The 19,335-nt window shown below is 38.7% G+C and overlaps 2 protein-coding genes across 15 annotated transcripts; one reads left to right on the top strand and one right to left on the bottom strand.

Annotated features, from left to right (window-relative positions):
- The first annotated feature begins 364 nt into the window (after positions 1 to 364).
- On the top strand, positions 365 to 9,546 carry TMEM126A (transmembrane protein 126A). Of its 3 annotated transcripts, XM_047691199.1 has the most exons (6): positions 389 to 510; positions 1,852 to 1,972; positions 2,690 to 2,815; positions 6,086 to 6,279; positions 8,573 to 8,687; positions 9,307 to 9,546. In XM_047691199.1, exons 3-6 carry the CDS (start codon positions 2,724 to 2,726, stop codon positions 9,497 to 9,499), a joined length of 594 nt encoding a protein of 197 aa, XP_047547155.1. In that variant the 5' UTR covers positions 389 to 510; positions 1,852 to 1,972; positions 2,690 to 2,723; the 3' UTR covers positions 9,500 to 9,546. The 3 variants fall into 3 exon arrangements, with proteins under 3 accessions (XP_047547154.1, XP_047547155.1, XP_047547156.1); XM_047691198.1 differs by lacking the exon at positions 1,852 to 1,972 and having other exon boundaries at positions 365 to 510; XM_047691200.1 differs by lacking the exons at positions 389 to 510; positions 1,852 to 1,972 and adding an exon at positions 5,231 to 5,324.
- Positions 9,547 to 13,156: 3,610 nt separating this feature from the next.
- On the bottom strand, positions 13,157 to 18,659 carry CREBZF (CREB/ATF bZIP transcription factor). Of its 12 annotated transcripts, none has more exons than XM_047691194.1 (4): positions 17,303 to 18,659; positions 15,862 to 17,094; positions 15,122 to 15,236; positions 13,157 to 14,078 (listed from the first exon to the last, which is right to left on the bottom strand). In XM_047691194.1, exons 1-2 carry the CDS (start codon positions 18,400 to 18,402, stop codon positions 17,079 to 17,081), a joined length of 1,116 nt encoding a protein of 371 aa, XP_047547150.1. In that variant the 5' UTR covers positions 18,403 to 18,659; the 3' UTR covers positions 13,157 to 14,078; positions 15,122 to 15,236; positions 15,862 to 17,078. The 12 variants fall into 12 exon arrangements, with proteins under 12 accessions (XP_047547150.1, XP_047547148.1, XP_047547151.1 ...); XM_047691192.1 differs by having other exon boundaries at positions 13,157 to 15,236; positions 15,862 to 15,930; positions 16,651 to 17,094; XM_047691195.1 differs by lacking the exon at positions 15,122 to 15,236 and having other exon boundaries at positions 15,862 to 15,930; positions 16,651 to 17,094.
- Between the last annotated feature and the right edge of the window lie 676 nt (positions 18,660 to 19,335).

Raw genomic sequence — 19,335 nt, 5'->3', positions numbered from 1 at the left:
ATGAAAAACTGACGGAGCAAGAAGCCACAGCTCATTCCGACTTCTCTTTAACCGCATATCCCTTGAACGCGGAGGGCTGTGCAGTTTCCGTATGTCCCACATGTCAACACATGAGGAAGAGAGGCTCTATCGGCCAGGCACTAAGATAATGGGTCTAAGGTTACTTTTCAGTGAAAGGAACAGGAAAATCAACACTTCACAATTTCCACAAGCTCAGTCCTCGAAAGCAGCAGGGAGGGTGTAAAGAGTACCCTCCGCGCTCGCTGAAACTCCTCACCCAGGAGCCCAGCACTTTCTCGGCGGGAAACACCTCCGCAGGACGTCGCCGGGGCAGGCAACCTACGTTCCGGGAGCCCAATCAGCGGCCGCGCCCCCGCGCCTGCCTGACTCGAGTCACGTGCCAGCCAAAGATGGCTGCGTTCAGGGTAGGAGAACAAAAGTTGGAGTGAGCTCCCAGCGTGGCCTGCAGAGGACCGGTGCAGGCACCGAGTGCTGTGAGGAGAGCATAAGGTACTGGCATCCCTGGAAAAGTGGCCGGGTATCCAGAGAAGTAAAGCGCGGCGACACGCTGTCTGCCGGCAGTGCGGGAATGAGATCCCGGGACTGGGTCGGAAGCGGGGGAGGGGAGACGGCACCTACGGTCTCTTCCCTTTCCACCCAGAAGAAAAGATCTTGTATTTAAACCAAGAGAGAAAATAAATGTCTGCGCTTGGGTTTAACCCCAGGTTTTACTACCAATATCCAGAGTGACCTTGGCCTAATTTACAGAGTCCCCACTTGACTTGTCTCATGGTTAACTTGAGGGACGTGAGCTAGCTAATGCAAGCGCCTTTTGAAATGTTTGTAGTATTTAAATACATTATCTTAGATACTGGTCTTATCTTGGATTAGTATTTATTAGTAACAGACACACAACGTCCTACTGCAGGCTGCCGTGTCAAACTTTTACCAAATTAAGGGAGACTTTTAATAGGTACACTTTAGAAATAGCTAGTTCATTGGGGTGCGTGGGTGGCTCAGTGGGTTAAAGCCTCTGCTTTGAGCTCAGGTCATGATCTCAGGATCTTGGGATCCAGCCCCGCATTGGGCTCTCTGCTCAGCAGGGAGCCTGCTTCCTCCTCAGTCTCTGCCTGCCTCTCTGCCTACTTGTGATCTCTGTCAAATAAATAAAATCTTAAAAAAAAAAAAAAAAGAAATAGCTAGTTCACAGAACTCGGAACCTCACCAGTATGCAGAGCGTAGAGCAGAAAACTAGTGATAGCATTAGGCAGGATTTTCTGAGGAAGTAACTTTTATCTCAGATATATACACCGTACACTTTCTCTGTATACTGAATTTATGGCTCTATACATACACGTGCGCACACACCCGCCTCCAGCATGTACACTGTACACTTTGTGTATACCGGATTTTGTATCTACACACACACACATGCGCGCCTTTAACACATAAACAGAATCACAGCTCCTATAGGGCAGAGATTGTGTCTGTCATGATATTGTAACCAAGGCCCTTAAGAAGTTTGAGTCCAGGAAACCTACATGTAAATTTCTAAGCCTACATTGTACTTTTTAATTTTGAGTCTAAGGATATAAAATTTCACTTAACATGTTCCCAATGACCTTTTATATCTAACAGGTACCCAGCAGTAAATCAGTGTTGTAAATTAACCTTGTAGCAAATAGATAACCATGTAAATCTAATTTCATAAAATCATGTATTTTGCTGTTATTTCTGAAACTTTTGCTTTCCTTAACTTTCCTACCCTGAAATCGTGTTTAATGAGCTAAATCTTTGGGTTAAAACTCACCATTCACCATCCTGCGCCTACTCTGCATTCATTCCAACTAGTGCAGGGATCAAGAAACTGTTGGGCTATTTGATGAAGACCACGTTTGACATGCAAAGCCTAAAATATTTACTTTGTGGCCCTTCAAAGAAATTTTGCTAATTCCTATTTCAGGGTATACCTGTAAGTGAAATTGGTAGTATGTTTCTTCTACCTACTAAATACCAAATTCTTTTCCAAAGTGTTTGTACCCAAAGTGGGTACCATGTATACTTCTACCAGCAGCACAACAGAGTTTCAGTTACCCTACATTTTTGTCAGGAACTGAAATTGTCAGGTTTTAATTTAGCTAACCTAAGTATGGATATCTCACTGTTGTTGTTTTTTTTTTTTTCCCCCGTGATTATTATGAGGTTAGGCGTATTTTCTGTTTATTGGCTATTTGCTTCCCTCTTTGGGAAAGTACCTGTTCAAACCTTTTGCCAGTTTTTCTGTTGGGTTGCTTGCCTTCTTCTTGATGATGTGTCCTTCTTTACATTTTCTGGGTACTAACTGCTCCTTTGTCAGTGTATACTGCAGACATTTTCTCCCACACTGGCTTATCTTTATAGTATTTATTGATCAACACAAGTTCTTAATTTTAATTAATATTAGTTTTATGTTCAGTGCTTTTTGTAAATTAAGAAGTATTTTTAAGGCTTATAAAGATATTCTGTATTTCCTAGAAGCCTTATGGATTGTTTTTCATGTTCTGGTTTCTGTTTCACTTAGAATATATTTTTTTGGTGTATGTGTATGCATTGATTTTTTCAGATTATGAATCAAGCTATAGCTAATTTTTTAAATGAACTGTTCATGGTATTTAGAAAGCTTTTTATAAGCCCTTTTGTTTTTCTATAGATATATACTATTGAAAAATATTTTAAGGCTCAAGATGGAAAATCATGAACCACATGATACTGTCAAGGAAGACTTAATCTTCAATATCATAACCAGAAAAATTAACCAACTCCCAGAAGCAGAAAGGTAAGATCCCTTCATAACTTAAAAATATTTTTTACCAGGTAGATTTTCATCATTGGTTCATTATCTCACATTTATTTGGTTTGAATATAAACATAGAATATCAGAAGGAAACTGAGTTCTTTTTCTTGCCTTATTGAGAAAACCTGAGACCAAGAGATTAACCATTTTGCTTAAAGTTGAGGCTAGAATTCATGTCTTCGGATCTAATTATATGATCATTCTCAGGTTTTCCATTTGGCTTAGAGTACTGTTAAATGTGAACATTTATGGACTCATCTAAGTAACAGTCCTTTAAGATGGCTTTTAAATTGTCTTGTCAGCGCATTTCTATTGTCTAACAGTCCAAGAGAGTGCTTTGTAACACACATAACTAGACAAGGAATGCCAGAGAAATGGGATCATGGCTAAAAGATCTTTATCATTAAATAGAAAAATGCTATATAGGAACCATAATGATCTTTGAGGACAACACTGAGTGAACTATAGTGCACTTCCTTAGCAAGAAGACCTCTCTGACTAGGTTCCATTTAAAGAGAAATTATGAGGCCAAAAAGGATTTTAAAAAAAAGAGCCAGCCTAGGGAGTGGGTGGGGAGACAGTTGTCACAGGCAGACTGGTTGGCATATGCCTAAGCCACAGGATAGCAAAGAGTTGATCATATCTGAGGAACCAGTGTTACTGAAGTACAGGGAAGTAGGCATAAGGCTGAAGGAACAGGAAGAATTTTAAGCAAGAAATGAGATGATCCAGCTAACATTTCTAAAGAAAATTCCAGTTGCTTTTGGGAAATAGATTTAAGGTAGCAGAGAAAAAAAACGAAGACAGTAGGAAAACTGGCATGGTAGTCTGGAAGTGGTGATGGTAAGGAATATGTTTTAGAATTATAGTCTTAACTGTCCTGAGTAAATTTCAGCCTTGCTGCCACTTACCCTCTGAACAAGAGAGAACCTATAAACCCAAGGACGCAGTAAGAACTTGGTGAGACTTCATAAGCTGTGTATCCTACACCTCTTCCCCCACCACACACACATTATACATCCTTTTCGTTATTTTCCTGAGGTAGATAACAGAAAAACTTTTCAAGCACCAAAGGGCCTGTGTCCATGTTGCCACGTCAGTAAGGTAAAGCACCAGAAAGACTGACACAAGGAATAGAGTAGATGGTGGCAGCTTTGAAGAGAAAAGAGCAGGCTGTATCACTGGTACTTTAACCAAATTAGAATCGACAAGCAGTGGGGAAGCAAGCTGGAACTGCAAAGTAAGCTTTGGTTTGGAAGTAGTAAATTGCTCTCAAACACTGGTACCTAAAGAGAGCAGATGATAGTGTCTCCTTATCTTTTGCCTTACTCCCTATTTTCCTTTGTTCCTATTTTCTTATCCTTGTCCTCCCAGGTTTGAATCCTCATCCCTTTTTGCATTATCATTTGATATACTTAGTAGTTATTTGAAAAGCCCTTAGGTGTATGAAACTTTAATATCAAAACCTCACTTTCTGATCTATAAAATAATTTTATGTACCATATATTTCATTGCCACTTGTTAAATATATTAATGTTTCATTCATGTGTCTAGTTTTAAATGTGTGTGTGTTGCCAAACAATCATGAGTTTCCAGTAGTAAAGGCACTTTTTTGGAAAACTGACTTGGAAAGGAGCTATTAGATAGTAACAGTTTTGTACCTACTGAATTATTAACTAAAAAAATGTGACTCTAAGCCATAGGAAATTAAAATTTGGGAGACCATAAATGCTGTTCAGATTCTAGTCGCACTCCTTTTTATTTACATAATGTTTTTAAAATACTTCACATCAGCCTATAGATTTATATATTCAAAATAATTATAATAATATATAAAAATATATATGGGCAAACTGTTTATCTTTGAGCATTTGGTTGCTAGGACTAAAATGGAGATCATATATACTTCACCAGATTGTTATGAAGATAAAAGTATTTCAGAAGACACGCTCAAGTTTCCTGTTCCCTCAGTGCCCACAAAAACATACAGGTCTTGGGACACCTGGGTGGCTCAGTTGGTTAAGCGGCTGCCTTCGGCTCAGGTCATGATCCCAGGGTCCCAGAATCGAGTCCTGCCATTGGGCTCCTTGCTCAGCAGGGAGCCTGCTTCTCTGTCTCTGCCTGCCACTCTGTCTGCCTGTGCTCGCTCACTCTCTCTGACAAATAAATAAGTAAAATCTTTAAAAAACAAAAAAACATACAGGTTTTTCACATTCGTGTTTTCTGTTGTTACTGTTTGGTAGGTTCTGTAGGCTCTTCTTACTTTGTAAATACTATCTTGTGTACCCTAAGTTTTTAAACTCTCTCTTATACTTCCATTACCATTTCAGTAAATTTGTTGTATCTCATGCTCACATGTCTTTCATCCTCCAATAATAAACTATGAAAACACTGAAGGTAGAAGAAAATTTTTTGTGACTTCAACATCAAGTCTGCTGCATGTAGTAGTGGTCAGTGATTGACAAACACCATTATGATTGCAAAGTGACAGGTAAGAAAAGTAATGCTTTATGCAATGCAGGAAGCTCAGTTAGGAATTCCTAGAAAAGCTGTTTTAAGAGGAGCGTTAACCATAGAAGTTAGGCGGGTATTGTGTGGCTAGTCTGGCTAAATAAGTAATGAGAATTTGAGAGACTGATGCCTGTGTTGTAGATGGCAAGGCAGGTAGTAAAATAAAGTAAGGTGCTTGGCTGAAGAGTTTAGAATACTTTCAGTATCTAGCATTAAGTTTAGGTATTATTTTTTCCAAACTAAAGCACAGAACATGCATTTTAAAACTCATATATACCTTGACTAAAAGCCACTTAGTAACTTAAACATCAATTTATTCTTTATTTCAGTGAGTTGTTGTAAAGTACCTAGCATAGAGCATCCCTTAAATGTTAGTACTCCTCCATCCCCCTATCCTGACTAATGCTTCAGAGTAAAGTGAAAGGAAACATAATTAATTCCACCTTACTGAATGCCTTTTAGGTGTCAGATGCTATTGAAACCACAAGATGAATGTATCTTTGTATCCACTATCTTCAAGTTATTCACTTAAAGACTAGTGGAGAAGCCTGACATAAAAATCAGTGATTGTAAGATAGTACCACCTTATTATCTGTTGTGCTAGAGAGGATACTGGGTACTGTGGGCACCCAAAGGAGAGGCATTCATATCAGACTCTGTAGACATACACCAGAATTGTTGGACAACTCACACACAAAATATAGTACCTCCCAGAATATTCTCTTTTTTGTCTCCACTCAGGAATCTGCTCGAACATGGATCAGCATATGTTGGACTTAACGCTGGTCTCTGTGGTCTAATAGCAAATAGTCTTTTTCGACGCATCTTAAATGTGACCCAGGCTCGTATAGCTGCTGGCTTACCAATGGCAGTGATCCCATTTTTGACTGCAGACTTATCTTACAGAGGTTTTGTAAGTTTACCTTTGATTACAGGTAAATTCTATTTCACTATCACCAGAATTTGCTTTAGTATATATTATTTGCACCTTTCATTAATCCTTAAATATTAACATCAGGTAGCTAGCTATTATGCTATATTGTAGTGAGTGCATGGATAAGACTGAAACTTGCTAGCCTATGTAAAGTGGCAGGTCATATTAGCAAAATCTTTTGTACAAGTAAAATACACATACATGACAGTTCTAAATACTTAATCTAATTTATCTTTCCCACAGTACTTAAAGAAGTATTTGCAAACTTTTTTTTTTTAAAGATGACTGCCTTGGGTTTTAAAAAAAAAAATTTAGTTAAGTCCTTCAAAAGAGAAAACACTTATGGGAAGATGAGTCTACTTACATAGTAAATCTCTCAAAGCACTAAATGTATATAAAAGAATTATCAAATATATGGAGACCTGATTTCCTTTCGATAGTTTACCATATATGCTGAGTGCTTTGAGTACAGGCATACCTTGGAGATACTGTAGGTTTGCCACACTACTGCAATCAAGTGTCTGTTGCAGTAAAGTCATATTAATTTTTTGGTTTCCCAGTGCATATAAAAGTTATGTTTAAAATATGCTATGGTCTGTTTAAAGGGTACAATAATAGTATTATGTCTAAAAAACCAACGTACATACCTTAAAAATATTGCTAAAAAGGGCTAACCATCATTTTGATTTTCAGTGTGTGGTAATCAGATCATGGTTACAAATATAGTAATAATGAAAAAGTTTGAAATACGAGAATTACCAAAATGTGACAAGAGACATTAAGTGGGCAAATGCTGCTTGCAAATTGGTGCCTACACACTTGACCAAAACAAGGCTACCACAAACCTTCAATTAAAAAAACAAAACAAAACAAAAAAAACCATGAACGGGACTGGAAGAGATTATGCTGAGTGAAATAAGCAGAGAGAGTCAATTTTCATATGGTTTCACTTATTTGTGGAGCATAACAAATAGCATGGAGGACAAGGGGAGATGGAGAGGAGAAGGGAGTTGAGGGAAATTGGAAGGGGAGGTGAACCATGAGAGACTATGGACTCTGAAAAACGATCTGAGAATTCTGAAGGGGTGGGGGGTGGGAGGTTGGGGGCACCAGGTGGTGGGTATTGGAGAGGGCACGGATTGCATGGAGCACTGGGTGTGGTGCAAAAATAATGAATACTGGGCGCCTGGGTGGCTCAGTGGGTTAAGCCGCTGCCTTCAGCTCAGGTCATGATCTCAGGGTCCTGGGATCGAGGCCCGCATCGGGCTCTCTGCTCAGCAGGGAGCCTGCTTCCCTCTCTCTCTCTCTGCCTGCCTCTCCGTCTACTTGTGATCTCTCTCTGTCAAATAAATAAATAAAATCTTTAAAAAAAAAAAATGAATACTGTTATGCTGAAAAAAAAATTTTTAAAAATTAAAAAAAAATGCATAATCTGTGAAGGGCAGTAAAGTGCAGCACAGGGAAACATGAATAATCTGATTTCACATAAAAATATCACCACAGATGATAGTGGGATGGCAGGAAGACAGTCCATTTAAATTCTCTGAAGTGCTGTTCCAAATTGGTTTAAACTGGATGAATATTTTGCTTGAATCCCCATGATCAATGTAGAAAGAATTTTTATGATCTAGGGAAAGCTACCACCCAGTCAACTGAACAGACTGAGTAAAACATGTTATTAACTTAGCTTTCTGTTCTTAATGCAGCTTACATTAACTTGGAAATAAATAAAGAATGTTATAAAAATAGTCACACTATATAATGTAAAAATGTAAGATGAAGTACAAATTATTTTTAAAAAAATTCCTATGGGTTGGGGCCCCTGGGTGGCTCAGTGGGTTAAAACCTCTGCCTTCGGCTTGGGTCATGATCCCGGGGTCCTGGGATCAAGCCCCGCATCCGGCTCTCTGCTCGGCGGGGAGCCTGCTCCCCCCCCACCCCACCCTATCTGTGCCTGCCTCTCTGCCTGCTTGTGCTCTCTCTCTGTCAAATAAATAAATCAAAAAATTCCCATGGGTAAAACGTTTTCTGCACACAGAAAAATATTAGCTCAGGTTTGCCAATACAAGTGCAGAAAGATAAAAGCAGTGCAAACGGAGATTAAAAATCCTCTAGCAGTTATTCCTGGCTATTTTATCTGTACATATAATTGTACCTTCTAACATGCCTTATAGATTTGCATTTGCTGCCTAAAAATTGAGTATCTGTGATACTTTTAAGATGACCTTGCATTCTTTAAATCATGTTTGCTTGACTATCATGACCTTCATTTTCAGAACTGATTTATTTCCTAGGTGATTTGAATTGTGAAACCTGTACCATAACACGGGGTGGACTGGTTGGTCTTGTTCTGGGTGGTCTGTACCCTATTATCTTGGCTATACCTGTGAATGGTGGCTTAGCAGCCAGGTAAGATTGTTCTCATAATCAATGAAAAACTTCAATATTTAAATGATTACCTAGAAAATGCACAAATTAACATAGATACATTTTCTGCTTTTAAGGCAATGTTTTTTAATTTGAAAGAGTTAGACTTTTTCTTCTTATAGTATTATTTAAGAATTTGAAAACAGTTCTAGAAATTGATCCCATCATACCTCTTGCATGTGTAGTTCAGGTTCTTTACCTTAATTTGTGTATTGAATGCCATCTACAAGCTACAAACAGTACTGTGCCTAACATGATAGCTAATTATATGCTCCGTGTTTAAAGTTTGAGCAATTCCACTATAGGAAAATTCCATCACAAAATGGTTGGCTATAAAGTATAATTCAGTTATTTTCTGATCGAACTCTTACCAAGCAACCTAAGCTGTATGAGCCTTCAGAGGTGAAGTGGAGAAAGGGACAAAAGAAAACAAAAGTACAGTTTTCAGGACCAATATTTATCAAAGAGAGTAACTGGATTAACTTAATCTTTACCTAACTACTTTTATCTTAAGACTTCTGGGATTAATATATATTGTACATGGGTTTGCCATTTGATACAACTATCTTTTCTATAGAACTGTCTCAATCTTTTCTTACAGGTATGAGTCAGCCCCGCTACCAGAGAAAGGAAACATCTTAACTTACTGGACTAGAGTTTCTAAGCCTATCTTTAGAAAGATGTTATTTCCCATTTTGCTCCAGACTATGTTTGCAGGATACCTTGGATCTAAACAATATAAACTATTTATAAAGGCCCTTCAGTTACCTGAACCTGGCCTAGAAATTCAGTGACTGTTAAAACAAAATGTGTACACAAAAATAAAATTATAATGTATGAATAAGTGTTTAGTGTATGAATAAACGTAGACTTTTAATCATATGAGGTACAGTTCTGGGACCTTTAACATATGGCTACACAGGGCAGCAACCAAAGGGGAGTATTAGTAAGGGCTATCACTTTAAACAAGAGCTTAACTTCTCTAGTTTGCCCAATAGTGTCTTCTACTTTGCTTGCTCCACTCCTTTACATTAAGCATATTTTGGTAACAGGAAAAATAACCATACAGCAGTTTTTACTGAAAACCTCAAAGAATCCAAGCAGGAATGAAAATGGGAGTAGTCATGAGGATCAGTTCACTACAGCAGATGTTCCCTTTGTCTTCCTAATTCACTGTTTTCATAGATATTATTAATCTATTATTAATGGAAATTTAGAACATATATAACAACCTTCCTCACGGAGGAATCAATTCCAATAGTACTGAAAGATGGTAGGCTCAGCTAGAGCTGATATACTGACTGATAAAGCTGATGCAGTGGTACAATGATAGTTACCTACTTCAAGAGTCCTCTTATTTGTATTTGGAAAGCTATATTCTTGGAAGATTAAGGCAAATTCTATTTTTGAAGCTTCCATTAGTTGGGACAGTTCTTTGGGGATCACATACCTAGGACTCTTCTTTTCAGCTGTGTGATGGTAAGCAAGCTAACTTCTCTTCTCTGGTCCTCAGTAACCTCACTCAGGACTGGTATTACGTAATATAGGGAAATTGACTAACATAGCACTTGACTAAATGGTAGCACTTAAATGGTAGCTATACTCTTCTTATATTCCTGCTTTTGTTTTCTAAAATAGCCTAGTCTAATAGCCTTCATTTCCTAAGACAGATCATTTAAATTTTTGAAGTGACTTTTTGTGTTCCCCTTTGTAAAACTTTTCATTTCAGCTCTTTAAACCATTTTCTTATGTGACAACATCTAAATCAGCAATGCCCAACAGAACTTTATGTGATGATGGAAATAAATGTTCTATACATGACTGACAGTGTTAGCTACTAGCGGTATGTGGCTACTGAGCACCTGAAATGTAGCTAGTCCAACTAAATAAATGAATTTAATTAAGTTTTTTAGCTACATATGGCTAAGAGCTACAATATTGGACAACAATACAGATTTAGATCAACACTTTCTAATAAAATAAGCCAATCATACCAAATAAAATAAGTACCATCCCAGATCATATTGACAAGCATCTTCATTATTCCTTCCAAGTACAGTGACATACTTGTTAAATAATCTTATGCTACTTAATTATATGAAAGGAGAATTTAATTTAGCTTGTCACCTAGAAGAGGCAGCCTCATGAGTGAGGCTTTCAGGGTCTGTTCAAAGAGAAAGCAGTCCAGCTAAAGATTTTAAAATTAAATGAAATTAACAAAATACATTTAAAATTTTTCAGGAAGCAAAGCGGGTATTCAACAAGTGCTTTGAAATGTATTCCCTAGCAAGTTTATATATGAAATGATTCCAATTATGAGCAAAAAAAAAAATTTTATTTTGCTGTAAATATTCTCTTGGTTAGAGAATTAGGGGTGATTTTTATGTTTTGATTTCTTGCTGAATTTTCTGCTTTCTATAATGGATATGCTTTACTTAAAGCTCTCTGACCCAAAATTATACACTTCTATGTATATTCTATCATTTTTATTTAAAGGAAAGCTCTACTTATCACAGCAGAGAAAAATATGGAAAAGTAGTTTCTGACTTCAAAAATAAGAAACCCAAATTACTAAATTAAATTCCTTAAGAATGGTGCTATCAACTTGGACAATTCAAAAACCATTGATATAACTAAGTTGGTAATTCAGTACAAATTGTTTTCTTATCCTGATATATTCCTAGCATATTACCATCTATAAAGAGAAGAGTTTGCAATGGTTTCTGAAACTAAAAAGGATTCTAGAATCTGTCCTCTACCATGTATTTTTTAAATCATCTTTCCAATTAGTAAAAATGGGCAATGTAAGCAAAAGACCATATTATTTTACATCTATTGCTACAAGTCTCCTTTACCAAAATTTTTGCCTGGGGGCAGGGAAATACATGTAAACTTACTGTGATCTGCATTACAATTTAGGGAACAGTCATTTGTAGCTAAGACCTAAAGAACACCGCCTCAGTCAGGAAGACAGCTTTTAACAGTTCAGTCATACTAAACAACTTAAATCCATCTTACAATTTACTTGGTGTAGTTATCTGGCTTTAAGAGGACTCATTATATTCTACTTCAGATATTGATATAATTTGTAAACCCCAAACTACAGGACATTAGAAGGCAGAGGGGTCTAGGAAATTGACCTCTGTGGGTATACAGCAAAGATGCAAAATTCAGAGGCAGTGTAAAAAGAAAAGTTGGGCCACCAATAAAAATCAAATCTGCATATTAACATAACTACACAATTTTTCAAAATGCCACTTAAGACTATGTTTTTAAATTAGGTTGAAAACTAAGCGGAATAATTTTCAACAAAAATTATTTTGGTTCAACAAAACTATAAAAATTACCAAAGTCCACTGTGAACAGGTTTCCTTTTAAAAGTGGGGAAAATGGCTCTAAGAAATCTCAAAAATGTACAAATCCGGGAAAGGTAAAAAAGGAATAAAAACACTTATTAGTAACCAAAGCAATGAAAGGGGCAAAGCCAAGTTCACAAGCAACTACTATAACCTATATGTTTTTTAAAATATTTATTTTTCTCTAATATTGAATCTATATTCCTAATAATCATTTACTTTCTGAATTTAAATTACTTCCCGTTTCATTTTTCTCCATTTCAAAACTGAAAGTAAATGACCATTGTAGTCTAGGTCAGAGCTGGGAACAGTATGGTATGGTAAGACAGTAACAAGTGACTGCCAGAGAGGACTGAGATAGTCAAATTCAAGTATGTGAAAAATACTGTGTTGGCCACACAAAACATTTTCCAAGTTTCTAGTGGAAGACCTCCCCATTTTGTCCCTTGCTTAGATGGTAACTAACTCGTTTCTGAAGGAAAAACTGCACAGTAAAATATAGAAATATAAACATTTGGGAAGGTCTCAAAACTTTGTGTTGACAATGAGTGTGGGGGAAAAACACTTCCAAGTATTTTACTGCCTATTCAACTTTAAAGAATCAGATTAATTAGCTTTAAAAATCTGATTAAATTAGTGAGACCTTAAACTAGCACTTCAAAATGCTGAACTAGGTGATCCCATATTTTTAAAGGTAATTACTCATTATCAGTGAATCACTCCATCTTAATTGTCATCAACTATTGTTAATGCCAAATCTTTGGTTGTAGAATTACAACTAGCTGTAGCGTTTGTATCCTAGAAGCATCCATCAGCTAAGTATAAGCCAGTGGGCATGCTCTTTGCTGCCTCGCATCACAGACACTAAATTTAGATTACAAGAAACAGAGTGGGTTTAATAGGTTTAGTATAATATCATACAATAACCAAACTGTATAGTTATTATGATAAATCATTCTGGGCCAATCTCCTACCCCTCCCACCTCTCATCTGCACACTTCCCAATGAGTCAATTAAGATAAAATGACTCAGTCTAGACCAGACGAAAGAATGCATTACCATAATCCAACAAAAATGAAATAAACAATCCAGAGCTGAGTGTTTTTTCACACTTGTAATAAACTGGAAAAATGTTTCAATTAAGTAAAACAACCATATTATGTGGAAAAAAAACACTCCCATCATCCAAAATACTAAAGCCCTTACATAACACTGGAGACATTTTAATATATAACATCAGAAACTAGGATACCATTCATTAGAAACCTCAAAATAGTCAAAAAAGTGTCAAGTACTCAGAGAAAACTCAAGAAGCCAAAACCTCAGAATGCGAACATCCTATTACCCTGAATTGCAAATAACTACTCACATATTCAGTCATAATTTTTTCAGATACACATGACACATCAATGCATCTATTTTAAAAAGACTACTCTTTATAGTTAAGGTCTTTACATTAACTTTTATATTCAACTCAGCAAGGTCTGCCTATACTGAAGATTAGCTCTCAAGTTCCAGGAAATAAATACAAACTCATGATACGCTTTGTGATCCCTGATGGCCTGTTTATGTAATTCTACACCACTGAATGTTATTCCATAGAATGTGTTCTTGATTATGTAAAGAATCTAATATTCCTTGATGAAATACTGCAATTCTCTTCTCCAATAGTTACAATTTTTAAATTATGCAAAGAACTGATCATCACTCCCATGAAAGACCAAAAAAAAAAAAAAAAAAAAAAGTATAATTTTGTTCCAAAATTAACTTAGTCTCATGTATTTCTAGTAAGTCTTTCAAGGATTCCAGAGAATCTTTTCATATCTCCATTTCTGAAAAGTGAAATCTGGAAAGTGAAATCAGTATAGAAGTAATTTGGGAACTTGAAAATGGCATTCATTTTTTTCAGCAGATGCCAAATTTTTGACCGACATGGCTCCCACAATTACTTTGTTACCATCAGTCCAGTCAGTTAACAGGTTGTAGGAAAAGATTCGTTTTTGCAGACACTGCTAAGCTGTTCAAAGAGAAGAGAAAGAGATTAATTTAGTGATTACAAAATGCACAAATATTTAAAATATTTCGAACACTTTTTGCCGGATTATATCAGAGGTGTGACATTTTAACAAACGTGTACCTTTTTAGTTAGAACTGGTCAAGAAAGTGCAGAAACAATAAGTCAATATGATAGAAATAGGAGGTCAATATGGTGTGTTAGTTCAATTAATGTATGAATTCCTGTCACCATCAGAAAACAAGTATCAAAAAACTACCCTCTTTACACTAATTCTGTATCATTTTGCCATAGAGGCAATTAGGGAAGATGATGAAAAAAAAAAAAGTTCCCCAAATACTAAGATGTTTTCAATCTCTACAGTAAATAGAGCCAAACCTTAAAATTTCAACACAATCCATATATTCCAGAAATCTCCTTTATCCAACTACTAATCATTCAGAACACAATTTTCTAAAAATAGTAAGACAACAGTTTCATATTAATCATAACTTTTTTTAATTAACAAGTAGTGAATAGGACACTTTAAGATATTGTTTACTACATACTGAAATAAACAGATCTGTTGTAAATTCAGAAACCCAAACATTTACAGTAAAATGTGCTTACACATAAATATGATCAAATTTATTTAAACCCCATTAGATAGGTCCTAAACACATGCAATACCATGTAAAAACAAGACCATGAAGTTGATGTAAAAAATGACAAAATCACTAAGTCACCAAAATTAGAAAAGGAAAAAAAAAAAAAAAAGAATGAAATGGAAACTAAGAAAAGACAGTTAAAACAAGGAGCCTAACAAAGCAGCTTTAAAAATAGGCAATACTAATCTCCATTTTCAAAAGTTCTTAATCAAGTAATTCCAAAAACTGCCATTTATAAAATGACATCCTAAAAATCTACACTTGGAATTTTCAAAGCATCCCAATTCAGAAAGCTTTGACTACTGTTTCTCCCCAGCCCCGAACTTCAAATAATGCAGGAAAAGCACTGACATTAGAAGAAAATATTCCAAGGGAATGGTTTTAGAAAAACACACTTACTGCTTCCAGAACCTTTTAAGACCCACAGTCAGCATTAACAACAATCATTTTTCCTATTTTCATCCATTATTTTCCAATGTCATGTTAGAGATGAATAAATTCTTTGAGCCCATAACTGAAAGATCAACAAACCTGGTTTTATTATGACACCATATTTTTGTCATTGGTACTGCACAAAATTATATACAAAGAAATATATACAAAATTGTTCGTTCAAGTATTAATTAAATTTCAATTCAAGGCTTCTGTTTCAAAAAGCTACATTTAACATATTCCATAGAGATAGCACAAATTAGTCATTTCAAATAATTTTTCCAACTACTTTTGGTTTATATATATATATATATATATAATTCAGTAGGCACTAAAAATCCATGCAGCTGCATTGTGAGGGGCTTGCTCCTGCACTTAGGTATAAGCAGGTTCATCACTCCAGGTTGTGAATTTGGCTACTACCCATTCATGCTGAAGTGCAGTAGGTGATTTTACAAAATATGCTGTAATGCACTGGAAACCAGAGACCAACCTAGGTCTCAAATTGTGTTATCTAGCAACAAAACATTTACAGTTGTGCAAGAACAAGGATTCCATTTTTATAACCAAATAACAACAAAATAAAACATGTGTAAGATAACTTACATCTTTGGACTGCTGGAAAATACTTTTTAATTATGAACATTTTAAAATAAAAGACAGCAGAAGCCCTGATATTACCTCTTTTTCCTCATTTCTTATACTACCTTTTAAAATAAAGCAGGATATGTGGCCAGCAGCTGGTCCCGTCTCTTCTGCCCCAACAGCTGTATCCACTTTAGCACAAAGAAAAACAAGGATGCTAAATATGTATATACTTTATCAAACAGTGATGTTTCACAAAGAATTTCTTAATGCCTCTTACACTGAAGGACACTAAATCTATACAATTGGACAATGAATAATACAGTACTTCAAGGGAAGAATATGTCCCATCTTTGGAAAAAGTGTCAATCATGTCTTTAGGTAGCCAGAACCACTCAATTTCAAAAATTATTTTTAAATAGGACAAAAACCTTTGAAATAAGGAGAGTAAGATTCTTTGTGAAGCCTCACTTTACACGTTTTCATTCACATTTCACAACCTTCAATATCTAATCATACATAAATTTAACCTAAATTTTAATACAACAAAAGTAAAGGTGTTCAACAATTTATTTATAGTCAGTGATAGGGTAATCACTGTGCTGGTCCTCAAAGAAACATTTCATTAACCATTCTTATTCTCCTTCAATTAATTAACAGAGATGCATGTTATTTTCCAACTTCTTTAATGGTGAGATATTAAAATCTTTTACTCTAGATTGTATTTCTAGATCTCCTACTGAAAACTAAAAGGCATACCCAAATATTTTAAGATATTTCTGTCATCTCCAGCAAAATAACTATCACATTTGTGCAAGCCCAAATACTTATTGTCAACCTCTAAAAAGTTGCTCTAAAATTGGAATTCCAATTTGCACCTTGTACAACTCGGAACTTCCATTCAACTTCACCTGTTTCACTGTCTCCAAACTGTATCTCTATTAGCAGCTTTCAGTGTACAGTTGGAACCGATGTCATCCAAGGCCATGTCCACACTGGGGACAGAAGAGCTAGGTACACGCAAGTCTGAACAAGGGGACACATTAACAGCTATTTCAACCATAAGAAGCATCTTAAATACATTATTGACCAGCACAAGTCTGTTTCCAGGGTGGACAGGGCCCAAATTAGATTTCCCCTCCCACCTTCCAAAAAAGAAAAAAGAAAGAAAAAAAAACAAAAAACCAAAAACCCACACGCACACAAATTGAGATGTTGCCCATTAAAGTAGACTAAGCAGCAGAGCATGAGCGTTACGTGAAGAGATGGATCCTTACCAGGTTGTGAGGCGGGAACGACTGTTCTGTAACCCCTACAACGGAGCCTGGCAGGAAGGAAATCACCTAAAAAAGAAACTGTCAGAGAGATTTAATAGTCACATGTTATCATTAGGAGTTGGTTACAGTGTCACATTCATGCTTTTAGCTAAACACTTAAAGATTCAATATTACTTTTTCCTCCTCTGAAATGTGTCCAGTGAAGATGTCCCACTAAGGTGTTTTACATGGTGTAAGGGAGTTGAAAGGGGTAAACGCGGATAAAGAGCAGATTACTTGACCCTACATTTTAAGAGAAGACGACGCCTTCCGGGCGCACGCCGAGCAGAACTCCACCGACACCTTATCCTTGTCCACATGAAGACACACTCCTCCCGCTGAGTCGTCCTCTTCCAGCAGGTCCTGCTGCTGCTTTCCCACGGGCAGAGCGTAGTCATGGTCACCGGCGGGCGAGTCTCTGAAGAGCGAGGTAGTCAGCCGCAGTCCCACGCCGCTCAGCCGGCTCAGCAAGCGAGCCAGTCCGGTCTCGTTGGCTAAGACGGCCCGTAGGTAGCGACTCTCCTCCTGCAGTGCCTGCACGCGCTTGCCCAGCTCCCGATTCTCGGCCCGCAGCTCCTGGTTCTCGGCTGCCAGACCCCGGACTCGACTTTCCAGCCCCATCACGTACTCCTTCTTCTTCAGCCGATTAAGACGGGCAGCAGCCGCCGCCGCCTTCCGGGGACTCTTTGTCGCCGCCTGGTTGCTGTCGTTGCCGCTGCTGCCGCCGCCTCCTCCTGGGGACTTTCTCCGCCTCTTTTCGCCGCTGCCACTGTCACTGCCGCTGCTGCAGCCTCCGATGCCGTTTAATAGCCTCTGCAGCAGGTCGGAAAAGCGCTGCATCTCGGCAGCAGCGGCCTCGTCGTCGTCATCCCCTCTCCACAGGCCGCCGCTATCCGAGCCTCCGCCGGACGAGGAGAGAGGCCCGGGCGAGCTGAGCCCGGGCTCCAGGTGCCAGTCCGGCTGCCGGGGGTCCAGCAGATCTGCCAGTTCCAGCCCGGACAGAAAGTCCATGTCCTCCGTCTCCTCCCCCGGGACGCTGGCGATCGCCTCCTCCTCCATCTCCTCGGGCGAGGGCGCGCGCACGGCCACGCCGCCGCGGCCCCCCCTCCCGGCCTCCAACTCGCCCTCGTCGCCGCACGGCTGTTTGCGGCCGGGAGATCCGGCCGCCGCGGTCTCTTCCTCCTCTGCCGCTGCTGCTGCTGCTGCTGCCGCCGCCGCCGCCGCCGCCGCCGCCGCCCGGGTCAGGTCCGGGGGCAGCAAGCAGGTCGCGGCTGGAGCCGGGCTCTCGCTGCGAGTTGGGGAGTCGCTGCCCGAGGCCGCCAGCAGTTTGGTCAGGCTATGCCTCATGGGGCCCAGCGGCGGGCCCACGTAGGCCCCGGCCCCTCAGACCGGGCCTCGCGGGCCCCAGGGACCCCAGCGCGGGGGGCCAGGGAGCTGGCCAGAGCGGAACGGAGGGGAAGGTCCGAGTCGCCTCCCACCCCACTTGGCTGGTCGACCCCCCGCGCCAGGGCGGGGGGGCAGGGATGGGAGATCGAAGCTGCGAGGCCCAGCGATGACTCGACCGCGCCACCCAGACAACGGCCTGGCCGGAAGTCAGTTGATCTCACCCCAGCCCCTCCCACGGCATTTCGCGCTCCACAGGGCTCTAGTATCGCGAGAGTTCAGTGAGGTCTGGAATGGGAGTAATTTCAGTTTTCCAGTGATGTCATAGTCCGCAAGCAGCAAAAATAACAAAACCTGAATTTATTGAGAGACCGTCTACTCTCTCCGCCTTCGCTTCTCGAGCTTCCGTATTCAGGCTTCCACTTCAAGTGAAACCACTCTCTCTCAGAATTGAACTTTTAAATACCAAATTTACGAATAATCTTAAAGTTATCCTGCATTTCCCTGGAATTTTACGACTGGTGATCAGATACCGCCTGAAATTGCTCCTTTCCCTTTCCGTTTGTAATGCGCGATCCTTCCACTCAACAGAGTACTAGGAAAAAAAAAAAAAAAGAGGGAGGTAAATAAGTCATTCAACATAATTTTTCCAAATTTTTATCATCCTAATTTTATTAAAATGTCTAAGCCATTTCTATGCATTTTCTAAACAACAACCAAAAAATCGTCTTGTCCTTGTCTGTGATAATATTGCAAACCTACTTTCTATGTGTGTTCTGTAGTGGGCGTGATCGTGAGCACGCGTGGGTGCGCACATGCGTGCCAGTCTTTGTACTGCCACTACCTCACGGTGTGAGTGATGGTTGTATTGCCGGTTGTGTTAACAGAGGTCGTTTT

The sequence above is a fragment of the Lutra lutra genome, chromosome 10, assembly GCF_902655055.1.
Source record: "Lutra lutra chromosome 10, mLutLut1.2, whole genome shotgun sequence".
Taxonomy (NCBI): Eukaryota; Metazoa; Chordata; class Mammalia; order Carnivora; family Mustelidae; genus Lutra; species Lutra lutra.
The sequence above is the reverse complement of the archived record's forward strand: the minus strand, read 5'-3'. Positions and strand labels throughout refer to the sequence as shown.

Coding starts and splice junctions, on each gene's coding strand:
- TMEM126A (XM_047691198.1), top strand. CDS start 2,724: ATGGAAAATCATGAACCACATGATACTGTCAAGGAAGACTTAATCTTC. Junction 2,816..6,085: donor CAACTCCCAGAAGCAGAAAG/GTAAGATCCCTT, acceptor GTCTCCACTCAG/GAATCTGCTCGAACATGGAT. Junction 6,280..8,572: donor AAGTTTACCTTTGATTACAG/GTAAATTCTATT, acceptor TTTATTTCCTAG/GTGATTTGAATTGTGAAACC.
- CREBZF (XM_047691191.1), bottom strand. CDS start 18,402: ATGAGGCATAGCCTGACCAAACTGCTGGCGGCCTCGGGCAGCGACTCC.